General features: G+C 38.3%; 1 protein-coding gene across 6 annotated transcripts in view; it reads left to right on the top strand.

Annotated features, from left to right (window-relative positions):
• Window positions 1-26,127, top strand: part of LOC107693042 (myocyte-specific enhancer factor 2A-like) — a 95,642-nt gene that overhangs the window by 50,288 nt on the left and 19,227 nt on the right. For 4 of the 6 annotated variants that reach the window (XM_016492288.1, XM_016492286.1, XM_016492285.1 and 1 more), the window contains exons 5-6: window positions 22,266-22,400; window positions 24,466-24,691. In XM_016492288.1, coding sequence (XP_016347774.1) covers window positions 22,266-22,400; window positions 24,466-24,691 — 361 coding nt within the window. Of the gene's footprint in view, window positions 1-13,934; window positions 13,983-22,265; window positions 22,401-24,465; window positions 24,692-26,127 lie in introns of all 6 variants that reach the window. The other 2 variants (XM_016492283.1, XM_016492284.1) reach the window with 1 other exon arrangement.

Genomic DNA, 26,127 nt, shown 5'->3' with positions numbered 1-26,127 from the left:
ATGCTGTTCTGTGTCAGCTGCGCCATGTATTTATGCTTTGATTTGAACGAAAACAACGTATCCGTGTGGTGTGTAAAATTACGATTGAAAGAGACATAATCCTCATTATTCCTTTATCATTATTCTTTTGTATAGGGGTACATCCCTAATTTTTACAGGCTATAAAAGTTGGTTCTATAGAGTTTTCTAGAGAATCAAGACATTGTTTAGACTGTTTTGACTAAATGGTGGGACTTTCTTTCTTACTGGTGCCATATTAAGTATTGTCATTTCATCCATTTCGTCCTTCTTGTATTGTTTCTGAAATAACTTTCTGTCTGACTGTTTGTCCAGATCCAGTGTTATTTGAACCTTTACTTTTTTGTTTTTGCTATGCAAAAGCTTGTCATAAAAGGTGAAGAGTTAAACAATTATTTAAAGAATCGATACACCATTCTCTAAACCTCTCATTTCCATTTCCTGTTGCCTTTTCTTCTGGTGAAATGTGTTTCACATGGAGGCACTTATCTAAATAAATAGATTGTGTTAAAGTGATAAATGCCACACAAACAATCGCACATTTTTTTCTCATTTGTCCTTTTTCCGCCCTGTAGGACAAATGTGTACTTTGCAGCTTTTTCATTGACCAGCATAAATTCCTGTTCCATGTGAGAAGCCAAATCAAAAGTCACATTCCTACTTGCCACCACCGTCTGCAGCAAAAGGCCTGGCCTTGTGTGGTCAGAGGAACAGATGTATTGCTTTCCACAGATGGATGTGTGAGTGGGGCACAGTGTGACGACCAGGCTCAGGGCTATGGACTTTGTCTCAAGTCTGGTCCGCAGTCGGTACCCGAGCGCTAGACCGAGATCACCACGCCTGAGCAAAAATAAGCATGTGCATGTGTGTTTTTGGTGTGTGTGCGCGCGCCTGCCACACCATGGTTCAACTTCAATAACACTCCAGGCGACAGGTGAAGCGTTACGTGAAATCTCCCTTTGTGGATCCTGTCCACTTCTTTGTCTGATTAAAAGTGGCCGCAATCCCAGCTGTGTCTCCCTTTTCAAAGGCTGTGGTTCTGAAGCAAGCCCTTTTATTTACTGAGTAGCAGCGCAGGATTGATGGAGCGTTTCCTCAGAGGTTACAGCATGTCCATTCAGCGGCTCGTGGGGGTCTTTAAGGACCACTGGTGTTCCACAGTATTGCGTCTCCACTAGCACACTTTGTCCTTGTTCTCACCTTTTGCATTGCTCAGAGAATGTGAAAGGAAGTGGAGTTGAAAGGACTTTTCATGTATGATGGACCTTAGTCTAGAGATTGTGGATAAAAGCACAGCCCAACACATTTCACTTTTCGAAGACCCTCAAAGTTCTCTGACCATTTGTGAAAGCATAAGTTAGAATATTGATGATTTTTAAGCCATATTCACTGTGTTTGTGTTTCTAATAGAAAAAGGTAAAGGAATGTTCTGGGTTCAAAACAAGTTAAGCTCTATCGACGCAATCTGAGACATGCTGTTAGCACAGACAATCATTTTGGATTCATTAATTTACTAAAAAAAAGTAAAGTAAAGTAAAGTGGAAACCACTTTCCGTAGGGCTCATGATATTACAGTTTTTTAATTATTGGTATTGTCGATATTGAATGCTTAATTGTGCATGATCATTTAAATTTTTAGTCATCTAATTCTCACTTAAAATGATTAAAAACAAACACTTTATGATACTTAAAATGCGGTCTTTAGCAAATTATTTTCCATGTGCATTATATTGTTGTGGTCCCTAAATTTAACTTTCAAATCAGTTCAAGTTTTAGTGTTTGTTTGTTTCTTTATTTATTTATTTTTGTTATTTATTAAGACAAAGTGATAATGATATAATACTGCTATTGTCCATTTATCAGTTATCACTCATATCTTAAAAATAATAATTGGCTTACTGGTGAATAAATCATTTTCTGGTATCTTTTCACATATAATGGGAAATTTTAAGTTTTTATTGACTTTACATGAAAATTGTTTTTATCACACTAATCTCAGGTTAACATGCATAAAGTTCAAGTCTTGTGTATACTTTCAAAACTCTGTATACTAACATTAATACTGGTGCAGGGTAAATGTATTAGTGTACACGTGACATTTGCTTGTTTTGACAAACTAAGAGACGAGCTGAAATAATTCTCTGTGGTAATAGAGCTTAACTTGTATCAATACATTCCTTTAATTCCTTTGAATTTAATTTGTTATGGAATTTCCTCTTACTGTAAGTCAATTTCAATTAATAAAAAGGTAGACAGACAAAGACAATAGTATGAATGAGCAAAAATACAGTCTTTACAGTTGTCCCGTCCAAAGAAAGTCCTTATAGTTCCTGTTCTTTTCAAATTGAATTCTGTTTGTGCTCCAAATGAAAAAGCTGCTGCAGGTAATTAAAATAATTAAATCATCCTTCCTCTTGTTCCTCTCCAACTGGAGGTAATGAAATCTTAGTAGCCCTATGCTGGTGTTCTGAATACAGGCCTCTCAGTGTGCACATAGGATTCCTTGAAATCAGATATCAAGTTCACAATAGATATGTGGCGTCCATTTGTCCCTTTTACCCCCTCGCCTCTGTTTGATGCTCTCGACAGCATTACTCAGCCGTGCTGATATCAGTCCATTCTCATTAGCCCAAATTATCATGGTTTGAACACATTAGCGGTCCCAGCTAACAGCCGTTCTATTGAATGCTGGGTAAAGTGTGGAAGCTGCAGACTTGCATTCACATGGCATATGTTTGCTTTCGTTAGATTTACATGTGGGACTTTTTTCCACCACTGTCACCATGTTGCAAATAACCAAACCGGTGTGTGTGCTGTTGTGAATGGCCAGCTGACCTTTTGCAATTCTCGGGTTGTTGTCTGAGGTGTCACTTTTTACCTGGTTCAAATAGTAAGCAAAGCAGGGAATGATTCAGGCAAATGTTTTTGGGCCTTCACAAGAAGCTTGCATTGTTGTGTGTGGTTTTAAAAAACAAACGCTTTTTTCTTTCCTGAAGAAATATTCAAAGGCTGACCAGTACAGTAGACTGGTAGTACCAGTGGAATATTTCAACAAAGAAAGCATATTGTTGTTAAGTTGATAAATTTGTACGCTGAAAGGGAAAGTTGACCTAAAAATAAATTCTGTCTTTATTTAAAATACTAAAGGATGAAAGAATGTTCATATTGGGTAAAATGAATTTTCACAGAATTTTTGAAAATGGTCCTCGTAGCTGGTTCTTTTGAGAATTATTTCCTGGCAAAGACATAATCGAGAATCACAGGATATGTAAATCTTGACCATTCCCAAATGTCAGCCCTTCTTCTGTCTGTTCTCCATGAGATTCCTGTTTTGTTCCATGTGAATAACACCATTGTTTTACCACAAGCACGAGACAAAAAGCAGTCACTCTGCCTTTCGTCTGAACCTTTGAAGTTGCATTCGGCATATGAGCGTCTCCAAACAGCCGTGCAACTGTATTAGCTATGCTATGCATATTCATGTTCGTACAGAAGCTCTTGAGCTCGTAACAAGAGCTCGCTCACAGTTTCTATTGGCTCTGGATGTGGATGTAGTAAGGAGCCGGTGTCTGGGGAGGAGAGGAAGGAAATGAGGCTATGCTGTGGGACTGGGGGAGGGAGATATTTTTGATAAGGGACTTTTATTCATCACTCTGGTTGAAGGCACGAGGGGGGCACGAGGGGACGGCTGATGTCATTGGGTCTGGGGATTTTTGGGACATTCACCACAACACACAACTCTGTGTTATGTCAGGAATGTAGCCAAAGCTGTTAAATCAATCGTCATTTTATCCGAGCACTTTGGTACGAGTGCTACAACGCCCCTGTAAGACTTGTGAAGTTTATTTTTTTTTCTGTAAATATGCACACTTTACAAGATAATTGCATGTATTTTTATAGCTGCTGAGCTGAAATTTACTGTTTTGTTGGGAGCTTTGCATTGAATTGTTTGTGTTGTCAATCAAAGCTCATGCGGTGATTAAGACCCAACTCTGCCTTAATGAATGCAAATTGGCACATCTGCTTCTGTGAGCTAGCTGGCCAGACTGTTCAATTAGCGTGATTGATCAATTATCCTCCTCCTGCTGATGTGAGGATGGAGGGAGAGTGGCGGAAAGAAAGAAAAGCAACAGTGCGAGAAGTTAGAGATGGCGAGGAACGCTTCGGTCCAAATCCCTTAAGTCTGCCTATTAAAATATGCTCTTTAGATTTGATTAGACTAAATTGATAGTGATGGAATTATTTAAGTCATGCTTACACTTTCAGCAACACAGATGTAAAATTGACTTTGACAAGACAAATTGAATTCATGACATTTTTCAGGAAAACTAGTCTGTGATGTTTTTAAATTGCTGGGAAAAGTTCCTTGTTTGTAGCATGTAGATCCACCATCATTGGGCTTGATGATCATTGATGTGCAATTTCATTATGCTAAATTAGGCTTTTTGGCATTTTAACAATGAGCAATTATACTACCGTTCCGAGGTTAGGTAGTTTTTTTTGTATTAATTAATCAAGGCTGTATTTATTTGATAAAAATACAGTAAAAACAGTAATATTGTAAAATATTTTACAATTTAAAATAATATTTTTCTATTTGTATATATTTTAAAATGTAATGTATTTCTGTCATGTCAAAACTGAATTTTCAGCAGTCTTCAGTGTCACAAGATCCTTCAGAAATCATTCTAATATGCTGTTATAACATAACATGGTGCTCATATAACATTTATTATTATCAATGTTGAAAACAGTTGTACTGCTTTATTTTAAATGAAACTCTTTTAACATTTTAACATTTTAAATGCCTTTACTGTCACTTTTAATTAATGTATCCTTGTATTAATTTTCATATTATATGCATTTACAGACATTAATACTGTAATATAAGTCTTAAATGGAGAATATAGCCACAGATAAAGGGTATTTTAGAGACAGAATGTAGTAGAAACCCCTTTACTATATTCACAATACAGCACAGCCTTAAGTGCCTTATTCTTTTCGTAAAATTGCTGCTTCATGCTAAAAATATTAAGAACAAAATGTAATCTTCTATTTATTTTATTATTTTTATTTTATTTTTTATGTTCCACAAAAGAAAGAAAAAGTCATACAGGTTTGAAATAGCATGAGATTGAGTAAGTGATGACACAATTTTTTATCTTTGAATGATAAATAATGCCTTGAAGTGGCATTCTTCTGCTAGAAGATAACGTCCCTGAAAATGAACAATAATTCTACAGATGCTGCACAGTCATATACGTACAGTCAGCATTCAGGACTTGAACTATCCGTTTCACAAGCAACGTTCCGAAATTGCTTTTTACATTTGTCAACATTTTAGCCTGCTGTAATGAAGAGAAAACTCGGTTGTCTCCTCAGTATGTGTTGTTAATACCTTGAAAACGACAAATTCATCCCTCTCTTAGCAGGCTTAGGTGGCAGTCTAATGGGAGTATTATTTATATGGCCCTGTTGATTAAGACTTAGCTGCTAAGCTCATTTTCCAAACATTAGTGGTAGCGTGTCTCTGAGTGGCCTGTCTGGGCTGTTTCAGAGACAGATCAGGGCTGGAGTGCTGGTATCTTTAACGGTGACACCCAGATAATAGAGCCCTGCTAACAGGCACCATATTCAGGTCTGAGTGTCCTTCCAATCACATTTGCCCTGCCTTATGTGGGCACACCAGACTTAACGGAGCTCTTTCTGCTCTCTTGTTCTCAAGATATCAGGAAGTAATAATTTGATACTATTGGAAAGACAACCCAGGGATAAGATCTTACACACATAATTTATCTCGTTTTGACCTACACTCTTAAAAATAAAGGTGCTTCAAAAGGTTCTTCAAGCGATGCCATAGAAGAACCATTTTTGGTTCCACAAAGAACCATTCAGTCAAAGGTTCTTTAAAGAGCCATCTCTTTCTTACCTTTTTGTAATCTGAAGAACCTTCTTTCGCCACAAAGAACCTTTTGTGAAACAGAAAGGTTCTTCAGATGTTAAAGGTTCTTCTATGGCATCGCGATAGGGCGAAATCTGAAAGCTGGAGCATCTGAGTCCTTCCTTGAGGTTTTGGCAGGCATGCCACTAAGGGATCACTCACTCGCACAATGACGCCACTCACCTCACGCTCTGGCACGGACGACAACCCCTACGGTTCTGGACTATTAACCTAGTCTGCGAGGATTAATCCAAAAGGGGTCAGGGGCTTAATTTGCGCTTGATACACACAGATAACAACACGCAAGAAAAGATTGCATTTTAATTGGCAAACGCTTAACTTAGTGGCTTGACTTTGGGCTGGCCAGGGGCCAGATTGACTGTGTGATCTGCTAAAGCCGTGTTTGACATTTGAAAAGGCTGAAGGGGGATGTATGGTCAGTTACACTGCTCCGCTCATCCTGGGTGGCTTTAAACGAAACAGACAGTGTCTTCACTTTTTCCTGAAATACATTTATAAATGATGCCATTATTTTTTTTATACTCGCTCCATAGCATTTTTTTGCATTCGAAGGTCTTCCAAAAACTTTTGACAAGATCTCACTGATAATAAAATGTGTACTTTTTTTGACAAGTTAATTATTTTCGTTATCTTCATTGTCCCTGTTTAGCAGCTGTCAGTTCTGTTCATATCTGATTTTCACACTGTTTTGATAAACTACTTATTAAATCTGGTCTAATTTCCCTCATGATCTGTAACCTATCACTTCATTTCAGCAATCTCTGTTTCATTCTATTCTCAATTCCCATTGCTTGCTCTTTAATGTCTCATCTACTGCCACTCTTATCCATTCCCTCCTCCTTCTTTTTTTATCTTTTTACTTTTTTCGTTCCGCTGCTTACTCTCACATCTAGCTGTCTTCATATTAAAGTGCTTATTCAAGTCAAACCGAAATGTCAGCAGTATTGACATAAAGGAAAGGTGTCTTCTTTAGGATATTCTGATATATGTGCTCCAATATCCCTCCAATATGATTTTTAATTAGCTGAAACCCTATATTTTAATTGTTGTGTACACTAAGGAGGACTTATTTTATTAGCCTGACTTTTGTTTGATTTTCTCACCATTTCCATATCGTTGCTCCATAGCGTCACCACCAAACATCACCGTTGGTGTTTTTGAGGTGTGAACGGCGAGTTGCGGCACATCATTTTGAATTTTGGTTAATATGTTATCTTGGTCTAATCTGACCACAGAATCTTTGCCCTCATTGCAACTGGGTCACTTTTTCCGGCAAATTATAGTTGTGCTTTCACACATTCTGAACGCTGTAGATCCTTCAGTATAATCATTGGCATGTTCATGCAGAGTTTTACGGAGGGTTCTGGATGGTTTGATGTACTTTCAATTTGCTGATAATTGAATTAACAGTTCAGTTAGACTCTTTAGTCATTATTTTCACAGCTATCCTTTAGACACGTACAACCTGAATAATGAAGTTTTAACAGTGTTTTCGTCCTGATAATGTAGTAGCTGTTTTAATGATTCATAGGTACAAGCAATTGTTATGTTTTCTAGTTTTACAAAAGAAAATTATCCACCATTAATGAGTCACATAGAGGTTGTATGGGTTATTACATTTTAGGGTTATTAGATATTTTCATAACAGGATGTTTTTGCATTCATGTTTGGGGTCTAACAGTGTTAGTAGTGCAAGTTCTTTAAGCCCAAGTCTGATTGTGACAAGAAATGCCTTCTGCATTTGACCTTGTACATGAAGATTTTATAAGGAATGTCTGACCTCATCTTAAGGAGGCGGTTTACCTAATAAATAGTTCAAGTAGAATTGTTTTCTTGTCACTGGGGTAAATCAATGACCAAACTGTGGCAACAGTTCACCTGTTTTGTCAATCTATCCACTAAAAACAAACACTCCTTTCTCTAAGTAAGCATAGTCTTGGTATTTTCTGGAGGAAAGTGTTGTCATTTCTGCTAATTATAATAAGAGGAATCAGAAATGTTTAGGTTTAGGGCAAGAATTAAGATAATTCTACAGACAAGTATACTACAAACATTTGTTTCTCCTAAACAGCACTGAAATGACACAGAGAATAAATGGAGACTGTTGTGGTTGTTTGGAAAAGTGCTTTATGTAGAGTTTCTTTGCTCAGATTTTCCAAGAAACCAATGTCTGCAATCAGAATTCAGTTATTTCAATGTGAACTCAAATTTTTCTCATCAAATTCTTACTAGACCACATAATCTTAGCTAATATATCCACCTTCACTTAATAGCTCTATACTCTTACTGTATTTCACCTAGTATCATGTTTGTTTCTATTTTTATGTCTCATAAAGAATTTTAGAGGGAAACATTAAGACGTTGATACTTAACTGAAACATAACTGAGATTTCTATTAATTCTAAAAGGGCCAATTCTGAGCAATACAACTTTCCTTTTGGATGCTATTGATATTTGAACGAGAGTGTGAGAAAGAGTTAATGGGCAGTGTCATACAAAAAGAGGAATTTGTTTTTGCAATCACATTTTATTTTTAATTTGCGTGGAAATTAACATTCACTTTTCGATGGCCTGGTGAAAAAGTCACATTTTCTAAATGAATGGTCTATTCTTTCTGGAGTGAAGTACATACGTCAGGTTAAAAAAGCACTGTCTTAATATACCACACTAAGAGCTGCAACAATAATGGTGTTGAATCAAGCCTCCTGCAGCTTTTCAAAGTGCCCTTTTTTATAGGACAAGGACTCCCTTTCCTCTGGGCTTTCAGTCTAGAACAAGAGCACAGCCCCTCTTTGGAACAAGCCATTTTCTCTCTCTTCTGAAACAAAGAGCTACATTTGGTTCATTCTTCTGATAGCCACTTTATAAGACCCTGTGTCTCTGACAGCTCTGAATTCGTGGTAATTGTTGTTCTTTTCTCTTTCACATGTTAAGTGTGACCAGGTTGCTGTGGAAACACAGTTCGGTGTTTACTTCACAACAGAGACCAGCAAGAATCAGAGGCAACAGAATATTTTTCTTTTACTTAAAGTATCCCTCCCAGAAGCGTATATAAAGGATGCAAGACATTAAAGGATTTAAAGTAAGGCTGTGTGCCACATCAAGCCAAACTTTATGCTTCCCAGCAACCACGTAGTGGAAAATGGACTGTACACAGCCATATTATCAATGACACATCATTTAGGAGAGCGCATTTAAAAGACTAGGTGCACTAGGGGTCATGTGTTGAATTGATGAACATGATACCCTCAAGAGCACCGGTCTCGTACCCTCTCGCAGTGCTCTTTGAGAACGTCCCTTCTCCCTTTGAGCATGATGCTTGTTACCTGGTTACTGCCAAGAGATTCTTGTTTTCAGGACATATCGTGCCTCATTGACGTCAGAACCTCTTTTTTCACCCCCCCTTCTCTCTCATTTTCCAGCAAGCCTGATATTTTTCATTTAAAAACCAGGCCTTCTTCAAGAGGCTGAAATAAAAAGAAGACAAAGCAACAAAAGGCCCAGAGCGAGGTGGGTCTTTGGTAAACATTAGTCTCCAATGAGACTAATGAGGCAGGCTCTAATCTCAAGTGCTTGAACATAGACGCGCTGACTCTGAGCAAATAACCCTGGTGCTCATTCACAGAGGAAACAAGAGGGGGACGAAGCACGCTGCAAATGAATGACTAATTCTGAACTATCATTTTCACTCTCAGATCACTGGATAAATATGCTGTTTCTCATCTGCATCTCGATGCTGTCCAGTAAATCTGTACTTCAGGATTTACAAACGTATTAAGTTAAGGGTGAATTTCCTATTCTCATCTTTTTTTTTTTTTTACTGAAGTTGATACTACTAGTTGTCCACCTTGTTAGGTAGCTGACATTTTTTTAGGCTTTCAGAGGAACATTAGGCAAATTGGTACTCACTATATTTTCCTCGAACTACAACTCGAACTTCCTCGAATATTTTCCTCGCCTAAATATGGTGACTACTGAACTGACTATAACGTTTTTTTTACTGGTAATGAGACAGATTATTTATTTGGCCATTTTGAGATTATCGACATTGAAAGATTGTCAACATTGATTGTCCAGTAATAACAGTTATTTGACTAGTGACATGGAAACATTTCCCATTAATTTAAGAGACACCCAGCCTTGGTCTGGTGTTGCCATGATTTCGACTTTGAATCAGAGCTCCTACCATTTATCAAAGGCCAGTTTATCAACTGAAGTAATTATTGAGTTTAATCTGCTAATAGCTTAGTGTAATTAACAGAAATCAATAAACCATCCTTCCAGTCAAGACTGACAGCAAACCTTAAATCTTTATAGTTAGTCCTGCGTGAACAGTTGTATTCTTTTATAATATTACATTTTTATTATGTATAATTAATGATTAATTATAATAATTTTATGCATTACAGCATATACTTTGCTGAACTCTGTTCTTCTTGCCAACAATGAGATTAAAGGATGTAAAGAAATAAACTAATAATATCAGTCAATATATACTGTACATTATTCTCATTGTGGATATATAAATATACAGTGGGTACGGAAAGTATTCAGACCCCCTTATATGAGTGTCACAGCAAAGGGTCTGAATACTTAGGACCATGTGATATTTCAGTTTTTCTTTTTGAATAAATCTGCAAAAATGTCAACAATTCTGTGTTTTTCTGTCAATATGGGGTGCTGTGTGTACATTAATGAGGAAAAAAAATTAACTTAAATGATTTTAGCAAATGGCTGTAATATAACAAAGAGTGAAAAATTTAAGGGGGTCTGAATACTTTCCGTACCCACTGTATGTTACATTTATTTATTTATTTTTGAGTAAATGTTGTTAAAAATGTTTTCTGTTCATAGCTGCAAGTTTGTGTTCATCTCATTTGCTGTCATTTAGTTGTTTTATCCTTAAATTGGCATCTTCAAGGTGTCTGTTGACTGCCTTTGCTTGTTTTGTTTATCTTCTCAAGTCATTGTGCAGCATAGAAGTGTTGAATGAAAAAGAGTACTAGACCAGCCACATCTGGCAGTTGTCTTCACCCTTGTGCTCTCAGCCCTGTTAAGTCCTGATAGGTGTACCCATGACAGATCCATGCCTGCCCTCTCCCCGATGGGTTCTGTAGGTGCTCCAGGAAAAACATCACATTTATTGACAAACAGAAAATAATTCTGTGTGAGACATCCTTGCATTCTCATAATATTTCTCATATATGCTGTATGGACATGACAACCAATGATAACAAGCAACAGTTCCTGAAACGGTATGCTTTGCAAAACGGTCTCAAATAAGAGGTTTTCAGTCATTGTCAGTGTTGAGATGCAGTTAATAGAAGCAAAAATGGAAAGAATAAAGGGCCCAGTCTACTTGAACTTAACAAACCTCTCTCCTCCCTCCTTTCTTTTTCCTGGTTACCATCAGAACCAGTCCCTAGATAGCAGGCGCAAAAGCTAATGGAAGTGTCCTCTTTGGCTATTGATTACGCTCTGGTGGGAGGGGGGAAAGCATCTCCGACACGGGCAAACATGATTGATTGTAATTCAATAAGAGCAAGAATGGGACCTTCTCTCTCGCTCTCTCTCTCTACCTCAGATACTGTTCCATTGGTTCCCAGCTCAGCGATCTGGCACATGTTTACCGATTTCAGCCATGCATTATTCTCATATGACGTAAGGCCAAATAGCCTCTGTAATGATTTCAACACCGATGTGAAAGATCATGTTTACTTACTCCGGCATTATTTGTAATGTAGAGGGTACAGAGTTTGGTGAAATTATTATTCGGCATTCAGGAACTGGCACATGTAGAGATGTTATGCTTTCAATTAAAATTCTTTCACTTTCAGCAATGCATTGTTTGTTCTTTGCAGGAGTGGGTTGAACTGATCTCAGTGGTGATGTGGACCGCCTGAGGAAGGATTTTAAATCAGTTGACACTGCTTATGGTTTGGTTTTTGCATATGCTTTGATTCATAGTAAAAACTTGGTGGCTCACCACGGGTTTGACTTCAAAGAAAGTTTTATGTCTAACACATTCCCAAATGTCTCAGATGTGTTAAGGTTGCATGTACCTAATTTTACAAAACCAATTTGCAATTGCAAAACAAGAAATGATTTGGGGAGTTATGTACACGCAGGCAAAGCGAAGAAATACACACCTACTCTGTTTCTTCCTTTCCGCTTGAATTAGTTTTAGGACAGCAACACAGCACAGAACACCCGGTTTACTGAAGAGTAAAGTGATAACCTCTCCCATAATGCCCTCCCTTTTCATGGAAACCAGAGTTTTGCGCTGTCTGAGTCATGCGTAGGAGGGCTCGTCGACTTCTTTCCATGAAAGACAACCATGCATTCAAAGTAAAGTTTAATCTCAGATCAGCCTAAACAATCATTATGCATCTGTGCGCTTCACTTAAAGGCTTATCAGGATTACAGACACTTGTAGGTGTGCTTACAGTATCTGTATCCAGTGTTTTTTTATTCAGAGACAGCGTGCTTGACGTTTTTACATGCAAGTTGTCAACCTGAAACCACTGTGCTTTGTGAGTTCAGGAAATTATATTGTTCAGTGTTGATGACCTGAAAAAAGGCAAAACCACCGACCACCTCATATATAAATGCCTATGTGAATCAGTCCACCACAAGCTCATAGGGTTGCTTGTTAAATATGTTTGCCAGCCCATTCGTCACTTCTGCGCCCCGTCCTTTGACCTACCGCACCGCACAATGTGAGTATCAAGGCCGGCGGTTTTCAGAGGGCGAGGTGCGTGAGGAGAGGTGCGCTCTCACAGATTGATGAGGACTGCTCAGTGGCAGGGGTGTAGAGTGTTACAGAACAGACGTCCTGCTGGCACGACCTACCCTCTCTGCTTTCTCCTCTCTGCCTTATCGGAACTCCTAATTGGCAGGAATGGAGGGGTTCGGGTGGGCTATTGTTTCAAGGGCTCTGATGGCTAATGATCCAGTCTGCGGGTCGAGACGAGTGGGAAAGACAGACAGGTAGTGAGCGAAAGAAAGACTAACGGGTTCGGGAGGAAATGGCTATCGTGAAGGATGAGGAAAACGATGCATTTGTCTCATCGAAATCTCCCACTTCTTCCTCCCTTTGTTCGTCATTAACTGTAATAGTTTTACTGTAGATTTGACTGTTGCATAGATGAGATCATTTATTTAGGCCAGTGGGACTGGAGAGCAACATCGTTGGAAAGAAACTTGAGCGATGACTTTGATATGCCTTCACCTCAATTTTGGTTTCAATTCCCAATCTGCTCTCATGTCTCAAAATACCCTTGATTGTGAAAGCGTTCCTTCCCTCGCTGTGGCTGCTAATAGCTTGATCAAACCCGCCAGCATACAGTCTGCGAACATCTGCTTGTCTTTGTGGGAAACTATTGCTCCTGGAAGTGTAACACACTCTTACGAGCTAATATGAAACGGTGTATTCGTATAAAAGCAGCGATCTCAGCGGTCAGCCGGTGGTAATTAACTGTGGTACATGGCGAAAGAGATGCATCAGATGCTAAAACGACTGTCGTTTTATGCGGCACGCATTGTGAGGCAGATTTTGTTGGGTGGGAGGGCATGGATTTCACAGTATATTGTTTTTCTAAACAGCTGCACAGAGATCATAATTACCAAACGTTCAACCGGGCTCACTTGCTGAAAACGAGCCCCTGTGGTCCAGCGTCCTCTGAGAAGACCATTCAGACAATAGCACAGAGGCAGGAAGGACACGCATGAGGTCACATCCTGGTTTATGACTCAGTAGCCCTTAGAATGAGATCTGACGAAGTGCAGCACACAGAAACATTTCTTAATAAAGCTATTTTTTACATATATACGTTAATTATAAGGGTTGTTATTGCTGTTATTTGTTCGCTACATCATGTTTTTATGATTGAATAGGCATAAAGTCAAGTCATCTATCTATCTATCTATCTATCTATCTATCTATATATTCAAGATTCAAGATTCAAGATTTCAAGATCCATATATATATATATCACCCTACGTAAGTATCTTGTATGTATGTGGACAAAGTTGGATATACTTTTCCAACTTTATACAAAGAGCTGGGTGATAATAATGTATAGAGAGAGAGGGAGAGAGCCGTGCGATAATACAGTTTACAATTTGTGAAAATATTACCACTCACACAGCCAAGATTTGCTATATGGTATATATTGGTATATACCGTATTGACCCGAATATAAGACGATGTTTTTTTCTTGGAAATACATCTGAAAAAACGCGGTCGTCTTATATTCAGGGTCTAGACTTTGACATGTCAATAATACGCCCACAACAATAGGAGATTTGGTTTTTAAAAAGCCTTTTTCCAAAAGGTACATCTGGAAAAAGGGGGTTGTCTTATAATCAGGGTCGTCTTATATTCGGGCCAATACGGTATTGCTTTAAATGAATGTATGCAGGTAAATAATGTATGTATACAGGTTTGGTAGAATTAACTATATATCAAACTTTGGTATAGTTTATATTTTATTTGCATCGACATGCAAGTGAGGACAAAAAAAGTGTAAGAGCAGTTCCTTGTGCTCAAAGCCGACTACAGTATTATGTAAGGGCAGTATTCCTCAACAGATAACAGATTTCCTATCAACACAGATTTTTAGGGGTACTGCTCTCTCTCCGCATTAATAATCATGCTAAACAAAATGCACTGGACACAGTGGTGATGTCATAAGGATTATTAGCATGCTGCTCAGTGTTGCTACAGAGACGGCGACTGCTTCACAACTCTGCAGGGCCAAAGATATGGAGATGCCTGCTGGAAATGAGGTTAGGACAGATTACACCAGCCGCCCAGAGAGAAACCGGGCCTCCATTTTGAATGCAACAATATTTGATTGAGCGTGCAAACATTATAACAGAGATGGTTTATCTTAGCCATGGTTGTATAAAATACTGTCCACTTTCTCTCTCTCTCTTTCAGTCTCTTCTCCACACACACATACACACACACACACACACACACACACACACACACACACACACACACACACACACACACAGCTGCGTCACCGTACTGTATAATTTAATCAGAAACGGAGGATAAGCTCTCCACCCTCACTCCACCCATCACACAGCTCGCATTCTATCATCATCCTCCATTCTTTCTTCATCTTTCTTTAGTTTTTCTTAAGCTTCTGGTTTATTTTGAATGCTGTGCTTTTAGGCCTACATTTGCTGTCTATATTTGAATCTTCCTTTTATCCATGTGCAGCACATGAATAACTCAAATACAAAAGACCTTTGACAGAACTGGGAGTATGAGTGAAATGGTTTTTCGAGGTATACTGCTTGAGCGATTTCACTGTGTATACCTAGAGTTGTAAGGGAGATGAATGAGGCTTATACAGGAGATTCATATTTTTATTTATGCATAAGAAGTGACAGACAAATTATAATGTTGTAATAATGTTATAATACTTTCTTTTAATCAAAGAGTTCTGAAAATTTGAGAATATTAGAATAGAATATTTCTGAAGTTATTTAGAATTATTTTTTTTTTATGATCATAGTAATGGCTGTTGAAAATTCTGCTTTTCCATCAGGAATTAATTACATGTTTTTAAATTATATATAATTAAATTATACATTTAGAATTATATACACACACTGCCAGTCAAAAGTTTTGGAACAGTAAGATATATTTAATGTTTTTAAAGAATTCCCTTCTGCTCACCAGGCCTGCATTTATTTGATCCAAAATACAGCAAAAGCAGTAATATTGTGAAACATTTTTGCTATTTAAAATAACTGCTTTCTATTTGAATATATTTTAAAATGTAATTTATTCCCGTGATCAAAGCTAAATTTTCAGCATCATTACTCCAGTCTTCAGTGTCACATGATCCTTCAGAAATCATTCTAATATGCTGATTTGCTGTTCAATAATTTTTTTTATTATTATTATCAATATTTAAAACAGTTGAGTACATTTTTTTTCAGGATTTTTTGATGAATAGAAAGATCCAAAGATAAAAATAAAAAAAGCTTTGTAACATACACTATACCATTCAAAAGCTTGGAGTCAGTATATGGAGTGCATATGCTTTATGTGCTTGTGTAAGGTTTTTAGGTTTTTGTCTGAATTTTAATATTAGAGCAATCCTAGTGATAAACACTTTCTCCAGTTTGACATTTCTGGCAAATCATGTCTTTTTTGTTGAGCTTGACTGTGCTTTCTTATGCAAGAGCTTTAACTTGTTTCACAGCATTTCATTTTTCCAGTAATCTTTCCAGTGGCTGTTCAGGGAGTGTCTGAGAGAGGGAAGTTGTGTGTTGTAGAAGAGAAAAAAAGGTTTTTTTAAACTGTCTGGTTTCTAAGTATGTCTCTCTGTCCCTTTCTTTCGTTATTTAGTTCTCCTTTTATCTCAAACGCACACACACAAACATTCAAATGCACTCACTACGCAGTTATGTCGTGCTGGCTTTACGTCAGTCTCTCATTTTTTGTGTGGACTGCCAAAGTTTTATCAATACAGGTCTGGCATGCATTCTATATAAAAAAAAAACGAATATTGGCACGAATATTGGCAGCTGTCCCACTGTCCTGTCTCTGAGCCATGCGGGACATGCTGAACAGATTACACAATATGAGTTTTCAGCTCCCTCTCCAGAACTGCTTACGCCAGCACTGCCCACTCTCCCTCTTTCACACACTCACAATCCAGTCTCACACACACACCTAATGAGCCAGCCATCCCCACACTCCGATAACAATAACACTTCATTTCCCTGACAAAACTTACCATATTAGACAATATTAGAACTGATTAAGAAAATGTTTGTTTGGATGCTTATCTTTAATACACAGTAAAATACTGTCTAGATAGGCAACTCACAACCATCATAATTTTTTTTTTTTGCAAAGGTTGAAAGGATGTTGCATGCAGTCGCCACCTTGGCCTGTTGATGAGAGATCATGTGCAGCCGTACACTTAAAGGTGTAATTAAGAATGCAAATGATCCGGTTTAATCAAACTCGTGATCAACCTCATGCCCCCATCTGTGCTTGTATTTAATGGATTCACTTGAGTCGCTCATTGGCAGCGACTTATTTTCTGCTGTAGACAGATTTTGATCGCTACGCATAACGTGCCCTTTTATGGCCGTGCTGATGTGCGGAGGCCGCTGATTGGCTGCATCGTGAGGTGAAGGGGCTGACAGGTGTTGGGGGAGAGGGACACCTGTTTGGACATGTGCTGATTTAGTGATCCATTTACTGGAGCTGCGGGCAGTGTCTGTGGGACACCCAAAACATGCCAAGCCATTTAAGAAGGAATTACCAGTGTGCTATCCCTGTCCTTCAGACTTCAAAGCACTTGGGGGCATGATGCAGTATGGGAATGCACAAATGTGATCTCTTTTGCAAGACAAAAGGCCATACTAGTGCTATTGTGTTGCTTTATTTTGGCATATGTCACACTGTTTACGACTGATTTTGACTGACAATATGTGACCATGGACCACAAAACCAGTCATAAGGGTCAATTTTTCAAAATTGAAATTGATACATCAACTGAAAGCTGAATACTTAAGCTTTCCATATATGTATGGTTTATTAGGATAGGACAATATTTGGCCGAGATACAACTATTTGAAAAATCTGGATTCTGAGGGTACAAAAATTTAGGTTTTTGTCTGAATTTTAATATTAGAGCAATCCTAGTGATAAACACTTTCTCCAGTTTGACATTTCTGGCAAATCATGTCTTTTTTGTTGAGCTTGACTGTGCTTTCTTATGCAAGAGCTTTAACTTGTTTCACAGCATTTCATTTTTCCAGTAATCTTTCCAGTGGCTGTTCAGGGAGTGTCTGAGAGAGGGAAGTTGTGTGTTGTAGAAGAGAAAAAAAGGTTTTTTTAAACTGTCTGGTTTCTAAGTATGTCTCTCTGTCCCTTTCTTTCGTTATTTAGTTCTCCTTTTATCTCAAACGCACACACACAAACATTCAAATGCACTCACTACGCAGTTATGTCGTGCTGGCTTTACGTCAGTCTCTCATTTTTTGTGTGGACTGCCAAAGTTTTATCAATACAGGTCTGGCATGCATTCTATATAAAAAAAAAACGAATATTGGCACGAATATTGGCAGCTGTCCCACTGTCCTGTCTCTGAGCCATGCGGGACATGCTGAACAGATTACACAATATGAGTTTTCAGCTCCCTCTCCAGAACTGCTTACGCCAGCACTGCCCACTCTCCCTCTTTCACACACTCACAATCCAGTCTCACACACACACCTAATGAGCCAGCCATCCCCACACTCCGATAACAATAACACTTCATTTCCCTGACAAAACTTACCATATTAGACAATATTAGAACTGATTAAGAAAATGTTTGTTTGGATGCTTATCTTTAATACACAGTAAAATACTGTCTAGATAGGCAACTCACAACCATCATAATTTTTTTTTTTTGCAAAGGTTGAAAGGATGTTGCATGCAGTCGCCACCTTGGCCTGTTGATGAGAGATCATGTGCAGCCGTACACTTAAAGGTGTAATTAAGAATGCAAATGATCCGGTTTAATCAAACTCGTGATCAACCTCATGCCCCCATCTGTGCTTGTATTTAATGGATTCACTTGAGTCGCTCATTGGCAGCGACTTATTTTCTGCTGTAGACAGATTTTGATCGCTACGCATAACGTGCCCTTTTATGGCCGTGCTGATGTGCGGAGGCCGCTGATTGGCTGCATCGTGAGGTGAAGGGGCTGACAGGTGTTGGGGGAGAGGGACACCTGTTTGGACATGTGCTGATTTAGTGATCCATTTACTGGAGCTGCGGGCAGTGTCTGTGGGACACCCAAAACATGCCAAGCCATTTAAGAAGGAATTACCAGTGTGCTATCCCTGTCCTTCAGACTTCAAAGCACTTGGGGGCATGATGCAGTATGGGAATGCACAAATGTGATCTCTTTTGCAAGACAAAAGGCCATACTAGTGCTATTGTGTTGCTTTATTTTGGCATATGTCACACTGTTTACGACTGATTTTGACTGACAATATGTGACCATGGACCACAAAACCAGTCATAAGGGTCAATTTTTCAAAATTGAAATTGATACATCAACTGAAAGCTGAATACTTAAGCTTTCCATATATGTATGGTTTATTAGGATAGGACAATATTTGGCCGAGATACAACTATTTGAAAAATCTGGATTCTGAGGGTACAAAAAAATCACAATACTGAGAAAATCGCCATAAAGTTGTCCAAATGAAGTTCTTAGCAATGCATATTACTAATAAAAAATTAAGTTTTAATATATTTTACAGTAGCAAATTTACAAAATATCTTCACGGAACATGATCTTTACTTAATATCCTAATGTTTTTTTGGCACAAAAGAAAAATCTATAATTTTGACCCATACAATGTATTTTTGGCTATTGCTACAAATATACCCCAGCGACTGGTTTTGTGGTCCAGGGCCACATTTGATTGATTCTATGCATAATAGACCTTAGTGCCATATTTAATTATGACAGGAAATGAAAACGAGTGTAGGGTTTTCTTTTAAATAACTTTAACTCAGAAATTGCTAGTAAATTTTACAAATCATTACAAAGAAATGGCAAGTAACACTTTAAATATGCAATTTTGAAGTAGAAAGACTGAAATAGTATTTTCTTGTAAAACAGAATCTAATAGCTATAACAGAATTTTGTTTACAGCTTTGAATTTTTTTGCAAAGTAACAATTTTTCAGTCAGAAATTGCTCATGAAATTAAACATGAAAATTTCGAGTAGCAAGATTGAAATAGTGTTTTACTCCAATAATCTTAGTTTTATTTATTTATATATTTTTTTACAGTTTACTGTTGGTTAACAACATGCCAATTGTTCAGCTGACAAAACATCTTTCCAAAAGACTTTCAGTAGACAAAATCTCATTCAGAGTTCAGAGTTTTGAAAAATACATTATCTAAGACCTTTATACAGTGCATGCCATTGTATTTCTGTAAGTCTATCCCTCACATCTCCATTTTCATATGTGTAAAATTCAATATGGCATCTGCTCTGATTAAGGTCTATAATGTAGTTCCATCACATTCTTTGCTTGGAAATGTTGTGCTCATCAGCATGGTGTGCCCATGAGAAGGCCGGTCTGGTGGTCTGCGATTTCCACAGGGGCCCCTCCCTGCCGACTCAGGCCCCAGCGGACGGGTGTGTCCCTAGGGTTACTGTGGAAGTCAGCGGCCCTGCCCTGCTCACACAGACCTCGCTGCCCAGCTCCAGCCACAGTGCTTGCCACATAATGAGCAGGTTGGGACTATAATTTGCAGGTCCCGATGGAATCTGTGGCACTCTGGGGGAGAAAGTGCATAGTTTCACTGGTAAACACAGTGTTTCAGAGAGCCACATAGGGCCCTGTAAACAGGAAATGACCCGGGAAGGCGTTGCTCAGAAAAAGCGAGCGAGAGCCACCTTCGGCACCACACTAAATAGCTTTATGGTTTCAGATGGTCCCAGAAAAGCCATGTATCTGTAGCTAGAAGCTGTATACCACTTGCATTTTGTGTTTCGCTTAGGCATAGGCACATTGTGTACATGTATCGATTGTTCCTGTGCATGTGTGTAAATGCAGGTTTGAGTTCACTTCGCGCGGAGCTTGGTTGCATGTTGTTAGATAAAGTAGATAAGGATCAACAAAGATCTCACTCTACAGTCACAGAAATACCAGAGGACAGCAGCTGCACTCTAAAGGCACTCTCACACACACCCACACACGTACCTACACTCTCACACACATCGTGATAGATGCAAAGACTTAGGGGCTTGTTAGTGTATATGTGCTTTGCTTCACTTCCTTCCAAACATGACTTTTTCATCTGAAAAAACATGTAACCTCTGCTGCCAAACCATCCTGAGGTACAGTAGTCTTATTACAGGAGCTCTGTGTACAGTAGTAAGAAACAGACCAGAGCATCAAATGAAGATTTCCCTTGTTTGAGAACCTGGCAACCTTCGCTGTCATCTTGTTAATGTAAACGGTGTGATGGGTAAAGGCGAGTTTGAAAAATACGAGGTTAACACTTTACTTCATTATGAAGATATGCTGTTATGGTAATGCATTATCTTCTTTTTCCATAAATTGCCTTTCATTAAATTATTAATTTACATTAAATTATATATTTTTTAATTACCAAAAATGAATTGTAATTGTATTAAATTATCTTCATAATTAATTATAATGCATAATGATGTATGAAATTTCAAAGATGTATTTCATAAATGATCATTATCATTATTTTCATAAATACTTGATAATAGGCTACAATGCAATTTTTGTCTGGTAATGTTTATACTGTACCTTTAAAGGCTGTAACGCATTACCGCACATTAAATTGTGTGTTGTGATAATGCTTTTTTTAATATCTACCATGTAAATATTACAATGCATTATACAGGCCTTAAGTAATGTGTTACCAATAGACTCCCCTCTGACAAAAGAAATACAGACTTGTATTTATTAAAAACTACAAAAAAGCTTCCGTTCCCTCGGGGTAAAATGGCTAATATTACAGCAGGTGCTCTGCCCTTTGCACTTTTGCTCTTAGAATAATCAGTCCTCTCCACACTTAAATAAATGTTAGTGACCGGATTTGATAATCCGTTCAATTTGTACATTGCTTTCACTCTGATAGGCTCCTGTGAGTGGCAGGTGTGCTGAATTACAGCGAGAGAGCTTCTAAAGCACTGCACTGTGGGATCCTCTTATGTGTGTGTGTGTCTTCCAGCTGGGTGGCTTATGATAACTGAAAGATAATGAAATATGCATCACAACACACACATGCAGAGGGAAATGTATGTTCCTAAGAAAGAGAGCAAAGAGGAGGAAGGGAGAGAAACGCAGAGAGAGAAAAGACGATTTGGTTTTCCCCAGCCTAATGTTTTTAAGGGAAAGGATAAGGAGTGGCAATTCAATTTCCTCCCCAGGGGCTAATGCAATAGGCATGGTGCAACCATCAGCGTATTAGCTCTTAATGTATTTGCCAAATTATCCATTGAACTGTTACCAGTGCAATTTCAACATCCTGATCACAGCATGCAATTGTAGCAAAGTTCAGTAACTGCATTTCTTTATTACATTCTGTGAATTATGCATTTTATCAACATGTTCTGACCTAGATTATTTAAGTAGTTAACTGTCATATTCACTAATCAATCGTTTTTTCATTGTGTAAATGAACCCAACGATAACAGTTGTTTGGGTTTACGTATGTCTATGTATGTGTGAATTTTCCAATTTCATTTTCAGAAATTAAGAAACAAAGGCCATAATGACCAGTGTGCCAGTCCTGACCCAGATGACTGTTTCGGTCACAGTCCCCTCATGGACGACCGTTTCGGCAAACTAAACGAAGAGAGTGATTTAATGTACAAGCGCTGTGGTGTAAGTACTGCTTCCTCCCTGCCTTTTTGTGTTGATTCCTCTTTTTATGTTGATGTTCACTACAGGCGCTTAACAAGAAAGAACACAGAGGCTGTGATAGCCCGGATCCTGACGCCTCATATGTTCGTAAGTAAATGCAACGTTTTTGCTTGGCTTTGTGGCAGAAAGGATACTCCCCCCTTCCCCCCCTTTTTTCATTGCCTCACCCTGCAACCTCTGTCAACAGTTAAGGACTTTTTAATTTATTTTTTAAAGCATAGTTTTTTCTTTTTTTTTGTCTGTTGGAAGTGCACTTTTCTCATTAATTTTACAGCCTTTTTCTCTCACCCTAATAAGATCACATTGTTTAAACCTTTCACATTATTAAGATCACAAGCTTATTTGATCGATTTCTAAAATAATAAACACTTTTTAAATACTGTACATACAGTGAGGTATAAAATTACGATTTTTACTATTTGTAGTCAAGTATGTTGTTTTAAATGACAAATTATAGAATTTAAGTGAAAAGTTTAATTAGCATTAAATTTACATCACCTATTAGCTTATATTAACCTGCACAAACCTGTCCAAATTTATGAATGTAAAAGATTTTCGGTGTGGATTTTTGGGCCCCACTGTATTTAAAAAAAAAAGTTTAGTACAAGTGTGATCTATTTACAGTATTTTTTTTTTTTCGGACAGAATGTCTCTATGTCCACCTTCTGGCTACAATACTGACAGATTCATTGGTTGAGGTAATTGATATGTTCTTCCCAGCACTCGCCCGAACAGATCTGGAAATTGATTATTTTCTCTCAGTGCTGTGCTCTGTCCAGGAGAAGATTTGCCATTGTATAAAGATGGAGAGACTCTCACCGTTTCTCCTCCACTCATTAGAACTGATTTCTTTTAGTCTCACTCTTTCTGGTGGGTTGCAACACCTGGGTTTGTTTGTTCACCTCCCTGGACAATTTCTTTAGTCCTTCCAGATCCCAGAGTCCTAGCACAATCAAATAGCTGAACCATTTTCAAGTCAAAGCTAGTAACAAATAAATCTGGGAGTATTTAGCTACAAAATCTCTTTTTGCACATATTTTTTATTTTATTTTTTTAACAATAGAGACAATAGTGATCTTATTGGGTGTTGACCATAACATTCTGCACCTTATAGTGGGTGCCAGACAATTGTTTTCACTGCACCGAATGGATATGAACAAAGCTCGAGTTCTGTGTCATTAACACACTAATATTCTCACTAACTGGCTCGCTGCACTATTAAGTGAATGGACACTGTCCCTGCTCACACTCACTCTGGATAACTGGATGGATAGTCAGCAATGCACTGCCTGTTAATATGATTAAGATGCCAGCGTTGCTGTCAAATGATGTAGTTATTTCACCTCTTTTTTTCCCCAGTATAAAATGTATGTATATTGATTGATTTTAAAAAAAGTGTGTTTTTTTGTGTGTTTTATTTGTTTTGTTTTGTGAAAATGGCCAAGTGCAGTGCTGGCTATAGCCAAGCTATTTCAAGCTATTTCCCAAATTTGCATGCCATCGTAATATTTCTCATCCCAAGATGTTGTTTTATGTATTGAACCTGGGTCAAAATTGGTGTTCTGAGCACAGTGAAAATGACTCCCAATAGGAGAATTGTTTTCCAGGAGTATTTCTCACTTTATGCCGGGCTTTTTGGACAGCCCAAGGTGATCCGGAGATCTCCCTCCCGAGATTACATTTTTCCACCCGGCAATCTATCTCCTGTTTTCCTCTATTGTATGATAAAAGCACCAAAGCTCAGGGGTCATCTTTCACTTCTAGTAGAAGCCTGAAGATATGTGCAGCGTACCATTATGGGCCATTCTACCTGAATATCCAGGCTAAATGAATCCGAACGCTGCACAGAACCAACTGGCCACCATTCTCCGATTGTACAGTTTCTTGTTGAGATATAATTCATTTATCTGTGTGAATGTCAATTTTGATACTGGGGTATTTAGATGAAATACAAGCATGACAGGTTGCTTTAAGAGTCTTTGATGCCTCCCACATAAAGCCCTATGTGTGTGTGTCTCTCTTCCAGCCGACGGCCTTGCCCCCGCAGAACTTCTCCATGCATGTGGCTGTGCCAGTGACGAACCCCAACACCATGTCCTACAACCCCGGGGCCTCTCTGAGCAGCCAGAGCCTGTTGGCCGCCGCTGCCTCTCTGAGTGACGGTGCCATGCTGTCTCCTCCTCAGGGTTCCCTGCACAGAAACGTAGTGTCTGCCGGGCCCCCACAGAGGGCCCCCAGCACAGGCAGCGCAGGTTAGTGCTATTCCCTCGATGTTCTTCCATTTCTACCAGCAAAAGTGGGGCAGGTTCTGGGATTCTGGGATTTTAATGGCTTGTAAATCAAGAGATGTGTTTTCTGTCTTATTGCTTTGCTTTGAAAATTCAATACAGATGTTGTTTTCTACGTCTCACATTAAGAAATCTGTAGTAATGGAAGAGTAATGTTGTTTCCCAGCTGCTATGCACAGACATCTATATGTTTCTTGCTATGCTTTGTGTTTCACACCTTCTCAGCACAAGCATGAGTGGAACGGAAGTGAGATCAATTAGTAGTCTCCTGGAAGTGGTCTCCATGACGACTGCAGGCTTTAATACCATCTGATCTTTAAGCTGGTCTGACAACAGTGGGCTCTGTGGCGGGGCCGCACCAGCCCTAGTGTGAATAATGAGAGACAGACAGACAGAATGACTGTCATGCAAATAGTGGATGCATTTACAGTAAATGTGTTTCTGTTACGATAGATGCAACAGAAAGCTTTTTAGATTCATACTGAACCCCTATGAGGAACCTTGCAACCTGAAAATCCATAAATAGCTGTTTTGCATTTGGCCCTTGTACGCCTTATACTGTACATCTTCAAGTTATAACACGAGTGTTAAATGCATATTTTTCTGCACTGGACACATTAGTCATCCTTTTATCTCTGTTGCTATGTAGGAGGGTGGCATGATCATAGTAAAGTGCAAAAACACTGCTACGCTGCATCGCTGCAAAATAATGTTTGATGTTCCAACAACACCCATTACTGACCTCAACAATACCCAAACACTCACCCTTCACAGGCCGGCACACGCTCTATGGAGGTTGTATTCGTCAGTACAAATACTGCTTGAAATCACAACAGCAAGATTTGAGATTATCTTGTGTAGCTGAGATTCCATGATTCAGATTTGTTTATGTTCTATGCTTTGATGTTAGTGTGTTCGTTTCTATGAGTGCTTGCCTTTTGAATATCTTTGAGATAAAACTAAAAGTGAAACTGAAAATATTAAAATAATTAATTGTAATATATATATAAAAAAAAAAAAATTCCTCTTGTAATGGCATAGCTGCATTTTCAGCATCATCACGCCAGTCTTCTGGGTCACAAGATCCTACAGAAATCATTCTAATACGATTATTTGGTGCTCAAGAAATATTATCAATGTTAAAAGCAGTTGTGCCGTTTAATATATTTGTGGAAACCATGATAACGTTTTTTTCCAGGATTCTTTAATGAACAAAACTGAATTTATTTGAAGTAGAAAATATTTGTAGCAATATAAGTTGTTACTGGCACTTTTGATACATTTTATGCATCCATGCTGAACAAAATTACTACAAACATTTGAACAGTAGTAGGGCTGTCAAAATGGCTGAAAAACTAAATTAGAATTTTGTACTTAAATATTATCAAAATTCGAATTTA

This window comes from Sinocyclocheilus anshuiensis, unplaced genomic scaffold, assembly GCF_001515605.1.
Source record: "Sinocyclocheilus anshuiensis isolate Anshui unplaced genomic scaffold, SAMN03320099.WGS_v1.1 scaffold959, whole genome shotgun sequence".
In the NCBI taxonomy this organism is placed as follows: Eukaryota; Metazoa; Chordata; class Actinopteri; order Cypriniformes; family Cyprinidae; genus Sinocyclocheilus; species Sinocyclocheilus anshuiensis.
This window is presented reverse-complemented; position numbering and strand designations above follow the sequence as displayed.